The sequence below is a fragment of the Plectropomus leopardus genome, chromosome 16 (genome assembly GCF_008729295.1).
Source record: "Plectropomus leopardus isolate mb chromosome 16, YSFRI_Pleo_2.0, whole genome shotgun sequence".
Classification (NCBI taxonomy): Eukaryota; Metazoa; Chordata; class Actinopteri; order Perciformes; family Serranidae; genus Plectropomus; species Plectropomus leopardus.
The window spans coordinates 5,113,277-5,133,016 of record NC_056478.1 but is presented as its reverse complement, the minus strand read 5'-3'; the positions used below and the strand labels follow the sequence as shown (position 1 = coordinate 5,133,016).

General features: G+C 39.3%; 2 protein-coding genes across 2 annotated transcripts in view; both read right to left on the bottom strand.

The window, feature by feature from the left end:
* LOC121955137 (1-phosphatidylinositol 4,5-bisphosphate phosphodiesterase beta-4-like) overlaps window positions 1-9,478 on the bottom strand; it is a 128,344-nt gene extending 118,866 nt beyond the window's left edge. The window contains 2 exon segments of the mRNA XM_042502959.1: window positions 2,268-2,313; window positions 9,192-9,478. The gene's annotated coding sequence lies outside the window, so the exon portion shown is untranslated.
* Window positions 9,479-15,367: 5,889 nt separating this feature from the next.
* The window catches only part of LOC121955489 (1-phosphatidylinositol 4,5-bisphosphate phosphodiesterase beta-1), a 168,812-nt gene continuing 164,439 nt past the window's right edge, over window positions 15,368-19,740 (bottom strand). Inside the window, 1 exon segment of the mRNA XM_042503476.1 lies at window positions 15,368-18,720. Coding sequence (XP_042359410.1) covers window positions 18,496-18,720 — 225 coding nt within the window. The 3' untranslated portion in view covers window positions 15,368-18,495.

The following is a 19,740-nucleotide window of genomic DNA, read 5'->3' as shown; positions in this document are numbered from 1 at the left end:
TTCAAGGCGACTTAAAACAGACTTGTGTTTCCCTGAATTTGATCACCTCTTGATTTATAAAACAGTAGCTCCCCTCGACAGTATTATCACGAACATCGAGTATAAATTGTCAATTTTTTTTAACAACCAGCATGAGACTGGCTTCAGTGTTTCTCTCTCTTTTCTACAGCTCTGCCTCTAACAGACACACACACAAAAAACAGGGCTTTTGCAGAGCTCCGATTGCAAACCTTTTTGCAACCACAAATAACCAGCACGACTTGGAAATCTTTGTGATATCTGAACTGAAGAGCTGCTGTTAGTTTGTTTCCGGCTCGCAGTAAATGAGTCCTCATGATGCGATTACAGTTTACCTTTCTGCTAATGCGAACATCCAACTTCTGACCTTAATCTTTAAGTTCACGGCAAAGACATTAACTTTTCTGGCCCAAGCTGAGCTGGGTCCCTCAACATAAAAGCACCATGGGTCCTGCTTTGAGGTACTTAGTTATAACAATATTTTATTTACCTTCACTACATCAGTACTTCATTTAACTTTATACTTTGATGTTACATTTAAACACATCCTGACAACGTTTTATTTTGCCTAATAGTCATTTTATTGAGCTGACCTCGAACACATCACAATGAAACCTTATGCCACCTCATTTATTTAACTAACTAGCTCTTATCCTGCCGATTTCAACTCGGATTTCAACATTGGATTACTATTTCTAACTGACGGGACTTGCTGCATAGTTTGAGTGTGCTTACGGCTGCTGCTGTGAGTGGATGATGATGAAGACTGTGCAGCCACAGCAGCTGACGGAGTTCAAGGAGGTTTTTTTTTAACCCAAAGATAGCTGAAGATCCTGCATTTAGGTTTAATTTGATGTATTCAGACCAGTGATTGGATTTCAATGACGTGACTCGACTCGAGATTTAGTGTTGCGTTATCTGACCCACGGAACTTGACGGCAGTATCGATAAGCTAAAACAGAACCGGGCCCTCAACAGAACCAGGTTTTGATACCCATCGCTATGCCTGAGCGTGTTGAGCGCCATCTATTGCAGGCAATACACTGACCATTGAAATATAGATGTGTTTATACGCCACATATGCAGCATTATATCATGTTGAATCTCATTGTCTCTTCACCTGATTAAATAAAGGTTATATAATAAGTAAAATAGCACCATCCTACACCTCAAAGCTCAAATCTTTAAAACTAGCACATTCCTCACTCTTCATGCTGCTCTGTCAGTGAACGCCGTGTGTAACCTACATCACTGCTTTTTGCTAACGGCTGAGTGGGAGTTTCCATTTAAAAAACAACGCAGATGGATCAGCTCTTTAAATACTTAAAGGGAACTTGCAATGAAGCAAACATAATTTGGGATAATGAAAATGTACAGTACGCCTCTCTCTATAAAGCATGTGAAAATTAATCAGGCCCAGCCAACAGACAGCCTGCATACTACACGCATTACATTATTAATTCAGATTACATCATCAATACTGAACACATTATAGAGAGCAATCACCTTTGAGACCCATTACAGTTTCTAGCTTGATATGAGGGGAGCACACAGCGGCAGCAGCAGCCACGCAACCTGCTTATCAATGAGTGATGTCAGACCGTGGACTGGCGAACGCCGCACATCAGTCTTGTATGAAAGATACAGTGAAATATTGGGCCTCTTGCTTTCATCATTCAGCACAAATTCAATAAAATGTCAGTCGCTGCCAGCTCTCAATGCAACTCGTTTGCAATGTTGAACACTTTGAAGGAAAAAGAAGCATCTGTATTCACTGTTGAGGCCTCGACAGCAGAGTGGCAAAATGAGAGTGGATTTTTGACTAAATCTTAGATGGCAAGAAAATCTGTTTCATTCTTTTCTATCTTCATACATGCTGATTTTTAGTTTTGTTTTTAGTGCATCCAGAAACACATTAGATTACACACTGAGACATCCTGATTACATAACTTGTCAGGTACAGGCAGGATGAAGCAATATCTTTCATTATGCATACACTTTAATCAATTGCTTTAATGCAGACTAAGTTATTAATATGCAATCATGCACCGGATGCTCCGGACAGAAGCATTCATATTGAAAAGGTAGCCTGTGTGTTATACGAAAGTCTGGGAACTGGGCCTTTCCATCAGCTGCTACCAGATGGTAATAGCCAGCATTGCTAGACAGAACCTAACTGGGACTGAATAAAAATAGCCCAAGAAAAAGACTGCAGTAACCACAGGCAGTGAAAAAACCTCAAAACTCACCAGTTCAGCATCAATAACGTTCAGTGGGAGAAGCTCATGTCTTGGCCTGCAGAGACAAAAAAGGACATACGGTAAGAAGAGGAGAGAATTTCATAAATCACACAGGCCTGAATCTGGACTTATTTGGCTGAGGTCTCAAAACCCTGCTATACAGTAGGAAGGCCCGGAGGTGGGACGAGCCACGCGGAGAGACGAACGCATACCACATCCCGCTACTCCCCTGCCAAGAAAAACACGAAGTAAATCACAATATCGACAAACTAGCAGCTTCACAACAGCCTCGGCTTGTCAGACTTTAACAATAAGGCGCAGACATGTCGAGGGCTGTGATTCAACATGTTTTTGACATACTACCAAAACACAGAGGCTGTCAGTTGGTGCGTCAGCCTGCTTGTCTGTGGGCCTATCAATCCATCTGTCTGTCTGCACTTCCACATTCAAAGATCTCTCTCTCTGTGTGTGAGGCCTTCAGACATCCACGAGGATGACTGACGGCTTTGTCGAGGCTGCTGTGAGAAGAAGCCGCGCTGTGATATAAACCTGATAGCCCCATTAAAACATGAGATAGAGCTGGAAACAGGCAGGCTAATCAAGACCAGATCCTCCTCATTATGAGAAGAAGCGGCGGAAAATAAATAAGAGAGGAAACGAGCGGAGGAGCATGCCAGCCATCAAAAAAGAAACAAGCGAGCGAGATGTTCGGTAAACTGGCAGGCGGAGCGATGGATTCCAACATAGTCCCCCTAGAATAAACCTCTAACCTCCGAGCAATTCAATATGATGCTGGTAAGCGCGCCGCGGCGAAAACATACAAACAGACACTTTATTGCAGTTTGAACCGAAACCCTACAGCCACAGGCTCACCATAACAATACAAGCATCCCAGAGGATAACACTGAGCAACGTGTGCCTGTGACACTACAGCCTAATCAGCCTGTCCGTCTGCAGCAAACGCTCGTGTGTTTTTGTTTTTTTCCAACAACGCCTTTATTGCAGTGTTAAATTATAACAGATATTACATAAAGGCAGCAAATACAGTATACCACAAAATCAAAAGGCAAACCAACAACACAACAAAACAAAACAGCAACAAAACCAAATAAACTGCAATGAAATGAAACAGAAAGTGAAAAACAACGCAGAAGTGAAAAACAACAAGATTACATCAGCTACAACACTAAATATTCTTATTTCCGACTGGCCCGACTCCACTCCTGTCTGTTTTTTTTTCTTTTTTTTTGGTCTTTATCAACATTTAGTTTAAAAAAGGCCATGAAGCTGCAAGATTTCTTTTGCAATATGTTAGTTTTTCAAAGCAACACATGTTGATCAGTCCTTAACATATGGCTTTATACTCGGTTTGTTTACATCTTTATATCCTTTATGTATTGCTCTCTTAGCTTGTAAGAAACAAAAGTCTATTAGCGCACGGTCACTCTTTGTGGTAGTAAAATTACTTTGTCCAGGAGGGGATTTTCAGTTTTGTTATCTCGTTAATCATATCAAGAACCTCCCTCCAAAATCATGTGACCACATTAGATTCCCACAAGCTGTGATGAAAGAGTGTTTAGCATTATTACATTTGAATCATGTGTCTGCTGTACTGTGATTTTTGTAGTTTTGATGGTGCTATATATGTACTCAAATTCCAATTATATGATGCATCTTAATCTGCGTTAATTGTTTGTGTTTGAGCCTTCGGGCATGCCTCAGAGCGTTCCTCTTCTGAGATTTCCTCCCGTAAGCAAAGTCTCATTTGTAAAACGTGCAGAGTCTGTAATGATAGGCTTGACATGTGTGTGCCAGGACTTTGAGATTTTTTAATTTTTTTCCTCTGTCTCCATTACATGCTGTCACACAATCCAAGACCGAAATCTAGTTTTGCAGTTCGCCTCTCTGACTCAAAGAAAAGACATTGTTATTCTGTCCAGATAAATGCACAAAGAGATTGAAAACATACTGCAATTTACCTTCAGTATATCCAATTCTGAACAGTTAATTAAAACCCACTCTCACCGCCTGCACTGCACTTACATGCTGTACACTTAAAGCCAGACAAGCTCAAGTGATTTCACACAGCAAAGCAGCAACCAGGCTCACCGTGCACGTGGTTACATTTGTCTTACGGGGGCTGTTTGTGCAAAATATTTCATTTTTTAAAGCTCTATGGGTATTCATCGCAGAATTTCTATAGTTAATCAGGATTAATCACATTTTATAATCAGCTCAGTTCCATTATTTTGCATTACAAAACAGTTATGAAATCCACAATAAAAAGATGAAGCAACTCTTACCAGACGGTCTTAATTGGGAATCAAATGATGGCAAAAAACTGCAAGTAAGTGGAACCGGGTCCTCAATAGAACCAGGTTTCAAACCCCATTCCTACTGGTTAGTTACCAGTTAATGGTTGTTGAGCTACTGAAAGCAAAATTAACCAAGACTGACATCCCTAGTAGTTACATAAAGCCCATAAAGCCAGTAAATATCTTGACTTTCGGTTTCACGTGAGACACAAACAGCAGTCTCCTGGTTGAAAGTCCATATTTGTTTGACCCCTCCCTCCCGTCCTCTGCGTATTTTCTTGCTTTTTTACAATTTGTGTGTCCACTGCATCAAAAGATCCTCAGTGACTTTGCATTGGTGTTGTTTTGTGATGCCAGCACATAATTTAACCACATTCAATGCCCACCTCCTTGTAATGAGTTGTTAAGAGTTTGTCTAATTTCATTTTCTGAGACTGGGCTGAATACTGGTTGTTTTCCAGCATGATAATGAATCACACTGCAGGATGCAAAAGAAGAAGCTAGTTTTGTTACTTAAGTGGGATACAATCATGATCACAGTACAGTATTTGCAAAAATAATAATAGGGATTATAATGAAAGCCCTAATCATGCAGCCATCCTGTTATCTAATGAACCTACAGCAGGATGGCACTGCACTGCCTCCTGAAAATAACCTCTGTGTAGCACTGAGAGCATCAAAGATATACGGTATGTGGCTCTTATAACGTCATCCGGTCCAAAAAAAGAAAATAATAAAACACCTGCACACCCTCAGTTAGCCTTTAAGCTTCTTAGGCCGGCGCTATTCATCAAAAATGCTTCACAGTGCGGGTTTAAGCCACAGGTAAAGGATTGTTTTTGTGTGAGCGAGGGTGATGTTTGCCTCTGTAATCACCGGTGAAACGTTTGAGCGCCAATGTCAATAAGCCACAGCAGAATTTGTTTTTCTTTAAATTATAGCTGTGATCTTTCGTGAGCAGCAGAGGACACACTTTGAAAGGAGGGACGAAGGGGGGGCAACGTTCTGTAATTTTACAATAATAGACACACTTCACGGTCCCTGACTGAAAGGCTGTTGAGATAAGATATGGCGGCCACTAAGATAAACCGTAATACACCTGTGCTGCGGTTTACAAGACGAAAATAGGCTTCCTCTGCAAATGTGGCTCATGGTGTCCGGGTGGACACGTCAGTGTGAACAGGTGAAAAAACTGAATAAGCTTGTTGGAAGAGTGCCAGTCCAGGTGAAACCATGAAGAAAAATAATACATTATGGGCTATTTGCACTGCAAATAAGCCTGTGGAGTTACCTGCAGGTTATTACTGAACAAATAACACACACTGCCTTCTGGGTGTGTGTGAGAAAACAGGTTTCAGAAATAGACACCTGCTGTCTCAAAGTCTACGACAAACTTAGCAAAACCATTTATAAAGACAGAGAAAACAGATGATGGGCAAGAAAAATAGATGCCAAGAATATATTTTTTTAAATTATATAAATTACTAATATTGCAAATATAAATTAAACTTTTGGTAGCCCCCTTTTTGGTAGCCAAGTATAATTTTTTTTTATCATAAAAATTATTAATATTGCAAATATAAATGAAAGTTTTGGTTTCCCACTTCTGGTAGCCAAGTATCGTTTTTTTTTAATCATATAAATTACTAATATTGCAAATATAAATTAAAGTTTCGGTAGCCCACATATAAAATATAACACTTTTTCAGTCCACTAGATACATGTTGCTGCAATAAAAACAGCTGAAGTGAGATGAAAACTTTATCTCATAAGATAAAAACAGACAAAGTTTTCCTTAATTTGCAGCTGAAAGCAGTAATGTATCACAATATCTGTTGTAACAACACGCCGAATGAAATGAAAAAAAAAAAAAAGCAATAATGTTGTATTGTGACCCGGGTATTATGATGACATCATACAGGCGGCCTTCAGTGATAGTAGATAGATAAACTTTAATAAAATAAAGGTTTTGTAAGCGTGAATCCAAGACTATTTTACACATATTTGCTTTACTGTGAACTTTTGCAGATCCGGTACAAAACTGTACAGCTTATTCTGACGTAGTTATATTGTATGTATTTGTTATGTAACAGTACTTTTGATACTAATTCTTCTTATTATTATATTATTATAACTATTCTTTTTGGGGGTGCAAAAAGGGTGAGGCATGTCAAATAAAAAAATTAAGCCCTGGGGAGGGACTTATGTTTTTGTTTTGGCTTAGGGGAGGAGCATACATCTTTAAATGTTTGTTTTTCCTTTACTGTCTTGTTTTTTTTTTAAAGACAACAAATCCCAACTGCAGGTTTAGAAGGCATGTTTTCTTTAAAATCGCCAAAATTAAACCATTTACCACAAGCAGAAACTGTAAAAACAGCAAATTATTATTGAGTTTTATCATTTCAGACAGTGATTGGGCACATCGTGTGCGACCAAAGCTGATCTTAAAATATTGATATTTCATCAAAATCATCTTGTTGCATAGTCTCGTTCAAAATTTGGCCAAAAATAAATAAATAAATAACTGACTGCACAAACTAACCAGCATGCACAACGGCTTTTGTTCAACACCAGGATTTCGTTTTCAACTTTTAACTTTTAAATATCAAAAGTAAGTCTTACAAATAATTTATGGTCCTGCATTTCCCCAGGTTACTCAGGGACACATCTTTTCCAGACAATGTCCCCTGCTCAAAGGGGATGGTTTAAAATATTGTTCAAAATAATAATAGATTTTTTTAAGTCACATCCTTCTCAGCCATCTCCTTCTCTAACAAATAAAGAACAGTCCCTAAACACTGTATTTGTAAGACGCTATAAGTCTCTGCTCGTCCTGCCTGACAGTGAGTCAAACAGTCCTGAACCTGTGGAGCTCCTAAAATTATATTATATTATCTTGTGCACACAAGATAATTAGTTTAGATAATACATTTAAAAAATATACATTTTTAGTACTTCAGGAGCCTCAGGTTTCAGAATATTTGTAATATAAGTCACACCGCAGCCACATCCTCCTCTGTTAAATAAAGAACAGTCCCTGAACATGTTTTTTGGTTTTTGGAAGAAAGTAGGACTTTCTGCTCGCCCTGCCTGACAGCAAGTAAAATAATATATAAAACATAAAATAATTCCCTAACCTGGAGTTAAAGTCCCAAAAGGATATGTTTTTAATTTGTGCACACAAGAGAATTAGTTTACAATATAAACATATTAGCTTTTGCGATTTTAGGAGCTTCGTAGGTTAGAGAATATTTGAAAAAATAAAAAATAAATATCCTCTAACTTGATCCTCTTGTAGGAGGAAGAGGGTCATGTATTTTCCTAAATTCACTCAGGAAGGCTCAAGGAAATGGTCAAAAGAATAAAAAAAATAATAATTTATTATTATTATTATTATTAAGATAAAAAAAAGTCACACCCTAGCCACTCCCTCCTCTGATAAATAAAGAACAGTCCCTAAACACTGTATTTGTAAGACACTATAACTTTCTGCTAGCTCTGCCTGACTATGAGTCAAATATAACACAACCTAACCCACCATCTCTAATGATAAAGAATACTTCCTAACCTGTGGAGCTCCTAAAGTCCTGAAAGGATATGTCTTTATTTTGTGCACACGAGATAATTAGTAAAGATAATAATTAAAAAAAACATTTGCCTTAGGGACTTTAGGAGCTTTTAAGGTAAAGAACATTTAAAAAATAAATAAATATCCTCTTACTTGATCCTTGAAGAGGGTTGTGCATTTTCCCAGAAAACAATAATAAAACAATAAAATAAATAATTTAAAAAAAAAAAAAGACAGTCACAACTCAGCCACCCCCTTCTCTGATAAATAAAGAACAGTCCCTAAAAACTGTATTTGTAAAAAAGCTGAACTTTCTGCCGGCCCTGCCTGACAGAGTCAATGACACCTTGCAGTCCGGGCTGTTTGCAGGGCAGCTGCAGCTCCACACTCAGCAGCAGCAGCAGTCTGGATGCAGCAGTTTAACACATTTAATTACATTACAATGAGGTTATGTTTGCAGGTTAGTGGGATGCAAAAACAACAGTGCAGCAAACCACAATGCACGCGCACGAGTGTTAATATAAGGCGTAAAAAAACAGCCACCGGTTAGTCGGTTGACTTTTATGGCCACTGTGCAGCGCCTGTCATCGGCCGGCTGGCTTCTGATCTGTCCCGCTACAGCAGCTAGCTCCCCCGGCTAACCCTCCCCGCCGTCGGAAACATCAATAAGCCCTGCATTTCACAAAGTTACCAGCCTCGGCGGCTCTCTGCTCCGCCGTGTCGCGTTTACCTGGAGGACGAGCCCCGGGAGGCGAGGAAAGCGGGAGCAATATCGATATGAAATTGCTAAAAATGAGCATTTTAATGGCGTTAGCTAGCTAGCAGAAAAAGGGCTACAGTCTCCAGCTGTGTGTGTGTGTGTGTGTGTGTGTGTGTGTGTGTGACAGTGTGAGAGTGAGGCAGGGAGAGGATGTCTGAATGATGAGAGCAGGATTTGGAGTGATGGAGTTGAAATGAAATGTCCCACTAAACACAAAATCAGTTTCAGAAACGCTCCAGTCTGGACACTTAAAGAGACATTTTTTAAAAAAGAAAAGGTTTGTTTCTTACGTGATTTCGGTGTTGGAGACGGGGACGGGTTTAATCCGACGCCGGAAAAAAAGATGCTTTGCAGAGTCCGGGTGGGGATTTTATGTCTGTGTGTGTCTCTGTCTGTCTGTGTGTCTTCCAGCTGCTGCTCTATCCCGTCTCCCTCCGACTGTCTGCTCGGTCTCCGTGCTGCCGGAGTGTCCCGGTGCTCTTGTACCACTCGCCCTCCAGTGGAGACTCGGCGGCCCTGATGCGCGCTGATCAGGAACCCCTCTTCAGCTGCGGCAGCACGCGCTCCCCCCTCCACCAAACGTGCCTGCGCGCGCGCGCGCGTGTGTGTGCGCAAAAAAAAAAAAAAAAAACAGTGAATGAGAGTGCGTTGGGTTGACGGGAGTGAGTCATCCAGCAGAACCGGAGCCAGCTCCTCCCTGCTCTCCTAACAGCTGACTGCTGTGGCCGCCATGCGTTGATAAAGACAAACAGAGGCTCCCCCTCCTCCCTCCGCCAAATAATGCTCCTCTGTTTTATACACGCGCTGCTGGAGTCTCACCGCTTTATTTCATATCTAACCCTGGCGTCAGCCCATGGAAGATTATTGTGGCGATGCAGCAGAGCTTTTCAGTCTGAGGCTGATGTGAATCTTTAAAACATAAATTCACAAGCAGAATTATGTTAAAGTGAATCACAATAAAGTCAGAAGATGAGGGTAAAGTCATTTTTCTTTTTCACTTTATTATTATTTATTATTATTATTATTATTATTATTATTATTATTATTATTATTATTATTATTATCATCGTTATTATTATTATTATATTTATTTTATCATAATAATGATATTTATTTTTTACAAATATTCTGTACAGTTATTAATGAGAGGGGGTGGTAAAAAGAGGGAAGACATGTCATTTTTTAAGCACAGAGGATGGGCTGATGCAGTTTCATATATATATATTAAAGTGACTTTTTTTTTTAGCTTTTTTGTTTTATTATCATTACTTTTATTATTATTATTATTATTATTATTATTATTATTATTATTATTATTTATTATTAGTTGTTTTTTTTTTTTACACATATTCTGTAGGCATGTCATATATTTTTATTTTAACACGGGGGATGGGATTATGAGGAGGGGCACTCAAATTTAAATGCTTGTTTTTTGATTTATTTTTACTGCCATTTATTATTATTATTATTATTATTATTTATACATACAGGTATGATTTCTCAAAACTTGCCACAATTACACCACTTATCATAGCCAGAAATTAAAAACAAATATTATCACTGAATTTTCAAATTTCCAACAGTCCTTGGACACATTTTGTGGGACTTCAGGAAAAAAAGCATAACCAAATCTGAGCTTAAAATAATAGTATTCCATCAAAATCACTCAATTTTACATCTCATTTAAATTCTGGCCAAAAAGTAAACTGGTTGCACTAACTAACCAGCATGCAGAACAAGAATTTAAAAAATGCCTTTTTCAAATCCAGGGTTTCATCTTCAACTTTTAACTTTTAAATATCAAAGGGTCAGGTTTTAAAACCTAATTACGAATGTATGGTGGAGGGAGGGTTGTGCATTCTACTCAAGTCACTTAGGAGGGCTCAGGGAAAAATATTTGTAGCTTTGGCGTGGATCAAAATAAAAACAACAACAACAAAAATATCAAGTAATAAAAGTAAATAAAGAACAGTCCCTAACTTCTGGTGCCCATAAAGTCCAGAATGGATTTTTGTGCACACCAGATATTTATAGATAATGAAAATAATACCTTTCTGGACTTTGGGGTCCATTTGTAAAATCGATGGAGAACTCGTGCAACCAGGACATGATGAATTAATTGTTTCCCAATCCCTGTGCCATGTAATACAAAAGTAAAATAAACCTACTGAAACATTAGTAGGAAAATCCCTCTGATTCAGTGCATGCTCTTACATTTCTATGATTATAAAGACAACATTGTCTGGAAGAGAGGTGAGGAAAGAAAGGGCGCTTAAAGAGGACATTTTAAGGATTGAGGACATGGTTTTATGGATAATATTTGAATAACAATCAGAACTTTTAAGGTAAGGTTTAATGTTAGCATCACTTTGTCTTGGGTTTAGGATTAAGACTGGATTAAGTTTACATTTGGTTAAGATTAGGATATTTGGGGCAAAGTGGAGAGAGCTCGGATTAGATTTAAGGACTGAAAGTCGTGAATAAAGATCATTTCAAGTACATCATGTCTGTTAATGTGTGTGCGTGTGTGTGTGTGTGTGTGTGTGTGTGTGTGTGTGTGTGTGTGTGTTTGTGTACCTTCCACGCAGCACCCCGTGGTCCTCTCCTCTTCTGCGGCCCTGGTGCGCCTCATTAAAGCCCAGTTAAAGGACACCTCCTCCTCCTCGTCCCCGCAGCAGATGGACAGACGCAGGGTGATAATATTCCTGGGAGTTTGGAGGGGCGTCACTGTTTATATAACCCAGAGAATCTTATTAAAAAGTCGCTCTCCTTCCGTCTTGAACTCGGGGTTAATTAGCTCACTTCCTAGCTGCCGGTATGCATGGAGGCCTCTGAATGGTCACAGTGGTTGTTAGGGGCGACCAGGCTTGTCTTATCTCCTGTTGCCCGTTGGGACTCTGCTGAAGAGCTGAGACTGAGAAGGACACAGTGTTTATGTAGTCTGAGAGACACACACACTCCAGCAGCGCACACATATGCACTACACATAACTGAAAGAGCCACTCGAAAGCACATGGAGGCGAGCTGTGAGGACACACACACAGACTGACAGTCAGGGTTCATACACATTTTTACCGATACATTCCCAAGATTTTTTACTTTGAGCCAAATTTTGAAGACCATACATCCTCTGAAACAACCATCAAAACTCCTTATTGGTTCTTTCTCAATGCAGTTTTTTAAATTTTTCTTTAAAGAGTTTTATCAATTTTTAAAGAGGTGTTGGCATTTTTATGGCTTTTTTTTTGGCATTTTAAACAATTTAAAAGAAGGTGATTTTTTTTTCTCTGTAAAAAGTTTTGGCTTTTTTGGTTTAAATCTTTTTAGCAAATTTTTAAGATTTTTTTTTCTTTAACATTTTTTGTTGATTTTAAAAGAAAATGTGGTCTTTTAAAAATCACCAAAAATTACATAATTTATCACAGCCAGGAACTCTAAAAATAGAAATTATCAGGGTTTTTTTTCAAATTTCTGATGGCCCTTGAACACATCATGTGTTATTACACAAGTTTGTGAAACAAAAATTCCATGACAGAAAATAGTTCGTACACAAAACTGCTTACAACCAGGCCTGCAGGTTATTTTGAGTAACCATGTCATGATTTCTGCAAAGAGACATACCTGTTGAGTTTTTCAAATGTATTTTAGGAGCTTTGAGCCCAATAAGCCAAGTGCCATTTACTTCCATTATACTGGAGAAAATGCAGACATCTCTATGGACGATATCTCCAACACTCAGTAACTCACACCAAAACAATCCTGACTGATAAATAGCACTACAGGTACGAGGGAAAATATATACTTGATTTGGAGTAAACCGTCCCTTTAAGTGGTGACCCATGATTCAATCAAGAAGTGTTTGAATTCAAGTTCTTCTTAGGGTTACTTCAAAGAAATTGTTGTCTAGGAGATGATAGGAAGTAGGTCGTCAAGGCTTCTCCCCGCTCCCCCCGACCCTCCAGTGTGACATACATAACCCACATACAGTATTCTGTACACTCGCCTACATACATACATGACATGCCGCTCTGCAGATGCTGCCACTCTCTATATCTGGGTTTAGATCATTATTTCACATGTGACCTGCTTTCTTGTCATACAGTTTTATCATTTTCAGTCTTCTCCGAGTCTCTCTCCACCATCATTATCCAGCCTCTGCTACGTTACAAAGACTGAAATCTCCATTTAAAGTGAAATAATGAAGCGTGACGATGACAGGTGATACATTTGAATGCAAACAGAAAGTAAGCACAACCTGCAATTTAGGACCGGATTTTAAAAAAATGGCAAGACAATAGACCCACAGAGGAAGTGCTTTCTAATTGAATATAAGATGGTGAAAGATAAGAAAATAAAGACAAAAAAGTGACATGAATGACAGGATTTTAAAAATGCATCACACAGACATAAAAGATAATTAAGGGGAGACACTACAGGTAAGCGTTTTTTTTTTTCATGCTTTTTTCAATTTTAAGATTTCAGGCCTCCATAACATATTTTCTTTCACAGTAGTGAAAAAAAAAGTCCACAAAACACATTTAGGTGTTTATTTTGGTTCAGATTTCTAGAATGTATTTAATGAGATGATGCATCATTTGCAAATTTAGATAATAAATTTCAGAAAAGATGTTATACAAAAACTGATTGTCTTAATCTAAGTACTCAACTGCAGCAGTTTTATGGTGATAACTGTTAGATGTTTTACACTATTCACCTGTAGTGTTTCCCTTTAAAGCTGGGGTAGGCAGATTAATTTGGTGTCACTGAGCAAACATCCCATAAAAAAACTATTAGCATATATTAATTCAAGTGATCTGAGAGAAAACTAGATTTCTGCACCTACTTTTAGCTCACAAAATCTAGGCAACGACGGGAGACTTTGGCCAAGCACAGGTCATTTCAGAGAGAGGGTGATCCTACTGGCTGTTCAACAAATTCAGATGCACTTCCCTTCGACAAAAGCCTGATTCGGTGGCGGAGAATCCTCTGGAGAAGGTTGCTATACCAGCATCGGCAACAACTGTCTACACTGTAAAGCAGCACACAACAGGAAGACAGACTTATCAAAAAGAGTCTGACAATAAATTAAACTGAACATCTCAATGTTGGCAAAAGTGTTTAAACAGTAACTAAACCCCACACTTTTGACATGAGTGCTTCATCTCTGTAAAGTAAGAAAAGTCTCTAAAATGGGCTGTGAGAGGGGCTAAGACATGCCCATTCCAAATCGTGCCACCTCTTGATCCACAGCCCCTCCCTGCCACCTGCACACACAGGTTTGAATTTGCAATAGTAGGTTTCAACCTTTAGAGGGCTGTCAGAATTTTAATTATTTGCACTCAAATGTCAAGAGCTGGACCTGAATCAATCAACACCATTACAAAATACTCATATATGTTGCTTTTCAACTGAAAAAAAAGTGGTGTGGGGGTTTACTTAATCTTTGAGAGATGGGGACCAGATCAGAGAACTTTCTGTTGCTGCTGTTACACAGGTTAGACTCAGACTGTTGCAGGCTTCATCCCAGCTGTGACATCCAGCAGTGGGGGTTTGCATTAGCTGAGTTAGAGCCACTACAGCTGCCAAACAAAGGTTAGGCCAGAGATATACTTGCTGTTAACCACACGTACACATGATGGCTGTCACGCATCCCTTGCTTCAGTTTGGCATGCCGTCCTCACAAGATGCAGTACGTACATAAACAGCAGGGGCTGTGTAGAACCGTAGCAGACGCGCAAAAGTACTGGTGGTGCTTTTCATCATCGATCTCTGGCTGCACTAAAGACACACTCCCCATTGACCCGACAGGCTTTTTTTTTTAGAAGAGGCCTTTTGCCTTTTCTTTCTTGATCTTCACCTTTACATCACTTATATACGGCAGTTGTATATATAGCGCTGTCTCGTCTGCCCTCTAGAGGTATCCTCCAGTAACACACGTTGTATATAGGCAAGTATATATACAAAAATGCTCATGACGCAGCAAAATGCAGCCGGATGCAGCTGGACGCATACGCCAACGCGAGGTTAAACAGCAAGTATATCTCCAGCCTCAGTCTCCAGACTTGCTGCCTGCTCTCCTCCCGGGGAAACAGTCCACAGCTTTGGAGTGCTAGCAGCTAATTCTTGACTCATTTGTGGTCTGATAAACAGAGAAGGAGCTCCACAATAAAATAAGATTCAATAAATCAATGTATTGGAAGCACTGGGTTACTGTATGAAGCACATGCACATGCTTGTGGTCATCTGGTGGGAGGGGTCAGGACAGAGGGGTGGGGGTGGGGGGGGTCTGCTCTTATTTTTGGTGCCTCTTCCAGATATCTACCTACCCCAGCGTTAAGCTGTAAAACAGACACACACACACACACACAAACAAAAACACAATTCTATTCAAAAACAAACCCAAAGACACACAACTCCACTTCAGCAAAGTACAATAATAGCCACATTTATTTTAATTACAGGCAAATTCTCTTTACACTATTTTTTTTAATCAGCTTCATGTTTTTATCCTTTATGTCATACATACATTTACATTTCCAGAGTGCATACACGTACGTAAGTCGATGAGAAGGGGGAGGGGGCTGTTAAATAAAGTGGTTCAAGACTAAAAAGAGGGATGTCTCGCGTTTCTTATGAGACACATGTCAAATACTGCTCATCACAAGCATTACTCAGTAGTGGTACTGTACTTAAAAGTGCACACGGTCTATTCAATATCAGACAGCTTCATAGAATATAATATAATGGCAATTTAAACAGTGATGCATTTCACACATTCAACATCAAACAAGGCAAACCTATTCAAAGGCACAGGACTCTCACATCAACATCGTCTTTTTAAAAAGTAGTTTGTACTTACATGTCAGGTAATCCTTCACTCTCAACTCTTTTTTTTCCCAGCTGAAATATGATTTGATATCAAACGACCTGTGAGTTAGATGGCACTGAACAGTTAGGGAAGTCAAAAACACTTCCTCATGGTTACTGAATGGGCACAGTTGATCAGTTAAAGAGGAAATAGTCCAGTTAGTCATTACATCATGTCAACGCTGGTGTTTCACAGATCCAAACTAAACTAAACATTTGGAGTCCAGGGTTCCCACTCCTTTTTAAATGTCAAATTCAAAGACTTTTCACAGATTTTTCAGGCCCAATTCCCTCAACTTCAAGGATCCAACGCAGCAAAGTTTGAGACTTTGTTAAAGGCCAATTACTGTTAAAAAACTGTGAATGTTTATAATGAGAACTAACAGGCTTTACAGAAGCTCAATAACAATTAAACAACAATACGTGCTTTTCCATCCACCTTTAAGTGCATTTTCAATTCATGCAAAAAAAGAAAACAAGAAAAAGAATTCTGCCTGAAAATGCCAAAAATTAGAGGAAAAAAGGAAAAAAATATCCCAAAAAGTTTTATGTTTGGGGAGGTGGAAAAGTTGGTAGGTATCACGAAATGCGACTTAGTGCAATGGAAACAAATTCAGTGAATAAATGATGCAGAGGCCACTGCAGGTCGCTTCATTGTTCTTGGATGGCTTTTAACTCTAATGTAAGCCTGTCTGCTGCAACAGATGACGCTGAGAGCAACTGACAGAGCATCATCTGATTGGAGGTTAGGTGAATGGGTCAAACAAGACTGGACTTTCAGTGTCCAGTGTGAACCAAAAGTCAATATTCTTTTAACATAACATTGGGTGATTAACACATAGTTGTCGCACACTGATGTAACTCACGTGACATTTTTACATCACGTTATGTACTTATTTTAATGCAAAACATGATTTTTTTTTTCTATACCGACAGTGACTGTTCCAAAGCATTAACCACATGTTACAATGTGTTTCAGCTCTGTGACTTTTGTCTTTCTATGAGACGCAGAGAGGCCAATTCATCAGTATTTACCGATCTGGAATGAGAATGTATTGCTATTATAAATCCATTGATTTCTTTTAGTAATGTCATCTCGTGTTTACAACAACGACCAACTGTCAATATCCGGATGACAGTAGTGGATGAAAAAGTGCACAAATTTGCATTATCTTTTGTCAATTTTCTGAAAATTCTGTTAAAATTTGTGCTACCTTTAGATGGAAACCCGACAAGTGACGCAGCTGCATGAGACACAAACAGACAGCAGAACTTTGGCTATTTACTAACTGGAAGAAAAAATTGATCAGATTTCAAAATCAATTTCTATTCTTGAACAAAGGACATAAATTCAAGCACTTCCCATGACACTTTCAAAAATTTTACTGGCCTTGATTTCTCTCCCTCAGAGTCAAGGATTTCAAGGACCTGTGGGAACCCTGGGTATCTGTTAAAACTTAACTGAACTATTTCCCCCACTTCAAACTACAGTTTGTGGGTGAATATTTAGATTGAAGCCTGTGGGTGACATACTTCCTGTGGTCACGGGCATCTGCTCTGTGCACTGGGGAACTGCACACACATCCCACCGTAGGTACACAACAAAGCAGTTAAGAGGAAGGCAACTTCTATAAAACTACAGGAGGATCCTCTTCTTTTGTTTGAATATCCTGGTTTGACTGTTTCAGTTCACGGGGACGGAGATAAACAATACAACCTGTTAACTCGAGCCAGCTACTGTCAGATCTAACAAAAGGGTGTGTTGTTACTGATTTTAGTCCATCTCACGGCACAGCGACGCACCACTGGGTCCGCGCTGTTTTGCGGCTTTAGTTGAAATGTCTCCGAGAAAATAGATTTACATTAATAAAACATCTCTGCTACAGAGCTACTGTAACATTTACAGTTGTTCAAATACATGCAGATACTGTACAACGCACTTTTTCTCAACTTCCTCTCCAGGCAGAACTGCCCTCTAACAAAACTTGTTAAAAACTAGCCAAAACAAGACGACTGCATTATATTACCATGCCAAATATCATACAAACCAAATAATGGTTAAAAAATGATAAAACAAAATAGCAGCAACACATAGGCTTAGTTCTGTGAGAACAAAATCGAGAACCAGCAAGCCACCAGTGCCTCTGGGTTAAAGTAAAAGAGTTACAGAGTTACGTAGGGAGCCGTCAGTGCAAATAAGTAAAGGTGAATCTAAATCTTATAAAGATGGAAGCTTTAAAGGCTGAATATGCAGCGGTGTCTTTACAGTACAAGTTGACTCCACTCGAAAGACAATGTCCGCTGTAAGTGAACTCAAACTCTTGGCACCACACACCTCACTTACCACCACACGACTGACAATATCAGGATGATAAAACATAATAATAAAAAGAAACTACTCTCTCTGTGCAATAGTTCAAGTAAGTTATTTCCTGCAAATAGTTAGTGCTTTGTAACACATCCTGTGGCCGTACCGAAAGAGACGACAACATAAAGGAAACATATAAATACACAAAAAGGTACTATTTACATGAAACGGTTGTCTGGACAAGACTGCACTCTACGCAGAGAGGACCTCTACTCACCAATTCAGGCTCAGATTTGATCTAATCCTCCCATTGGTTACAATGAGGACCAAAGTCGGGGCAGTCTCATCCTAGATCTGTGGTCACAAACACATCCACCAATCAGTGTCCCAGTGTGAAGCAAAGCGCCGAGGTTAGATCTCTAAAGGGGCGTGTCGTAGACTCGTTCCGACGAGCCCTCCTCGGTGTCGTCCTCAGACTGCGACGCCTTGTGGTTCAGCTTCTCTGTCGTCGAGGAGGCAACGAGGTTTCCCTGGACACCGTCGTCGCTAAGCTTGGCCTTGCTGCTGTCCTGAACAAACTCTTGGATCTCCACGGGGAGCCGGCGAAATTTGTCCTGGTACTCCTGGTCCAGATCGCTCTGTAGCTGTGGACGAAGAACGTATACATAAGCAAAAAAAGACTGGAAGATCAAAAAGGTCACAAAAAGTTTGAAAAGAACTGAAACCAGAGAAGATTTTGTCTAGGTTTGGGTGGTATCATGGTATCATGATATACCGGGGTAAATTCAGAAACCCTCAAGGTATGTTTTTCAATACCATCATAAATATAGATGCACCTCTTTCTATAAAACTCATTCTATGTAGTGCACAGCGCGCACTATCAGAGCTCAGTTTTTTGGTCTCTACTGGCTGAACTGGGAGCTGAGCTAAAAGACACTGCGACACACAGTGATGGAGGGAGAAGTTACAGGACTGTAGACAGCTGGTGGCCAGCAAAGGCAGAGAGAGACCGTGGGGACCGTGGCTTTAGTTTTTACTCACTTAGTTACGTTTTTAATTTAAAAGGGACCATGTAGAGTTTAAAACATATATGTTACCATTTGATTCACCATACCAGTTTATATCTTAGAGCTAATTTGCAGGTGCAGTCCCTCGGCAGGTCAGAACAAACACACAGTACAATGACATGATAATATGAAGTTGTACAAGCAGAAGGGAAAATAAACGACACACAAGGCAAAAATATACACAATAGCATATAAGTTAAAGTGATACAAAGACACAAGAAAGACAATAAAACATAAAACTACACAAAAAGCAAATCACTTACAAAACACAGAAATAAATACTACACACAGAACACCCAATCTGATGAATTAAGGATCAATTTCGACCAAACCGGAGCTGGAGATTGTTGGAATAGTGGATATACTGACTAGATTACTACCAAGAGTATTTAGACAATTTGGGTGAGTTTTATTTTGTTTCTGTTGTGTTTGAATATATATATGTATACCACGATGAAATTTCAGGAAGGTATAAAGGTAAGAAATATTACAAACCACCCAAGCCTAATTGTGTCAACATGGTCACACAAAGATCTTTTTAGTCGACAAGTCATATTAGCTTTAGAGCATCAAATCTATGCAGAGGTTATGGAAACT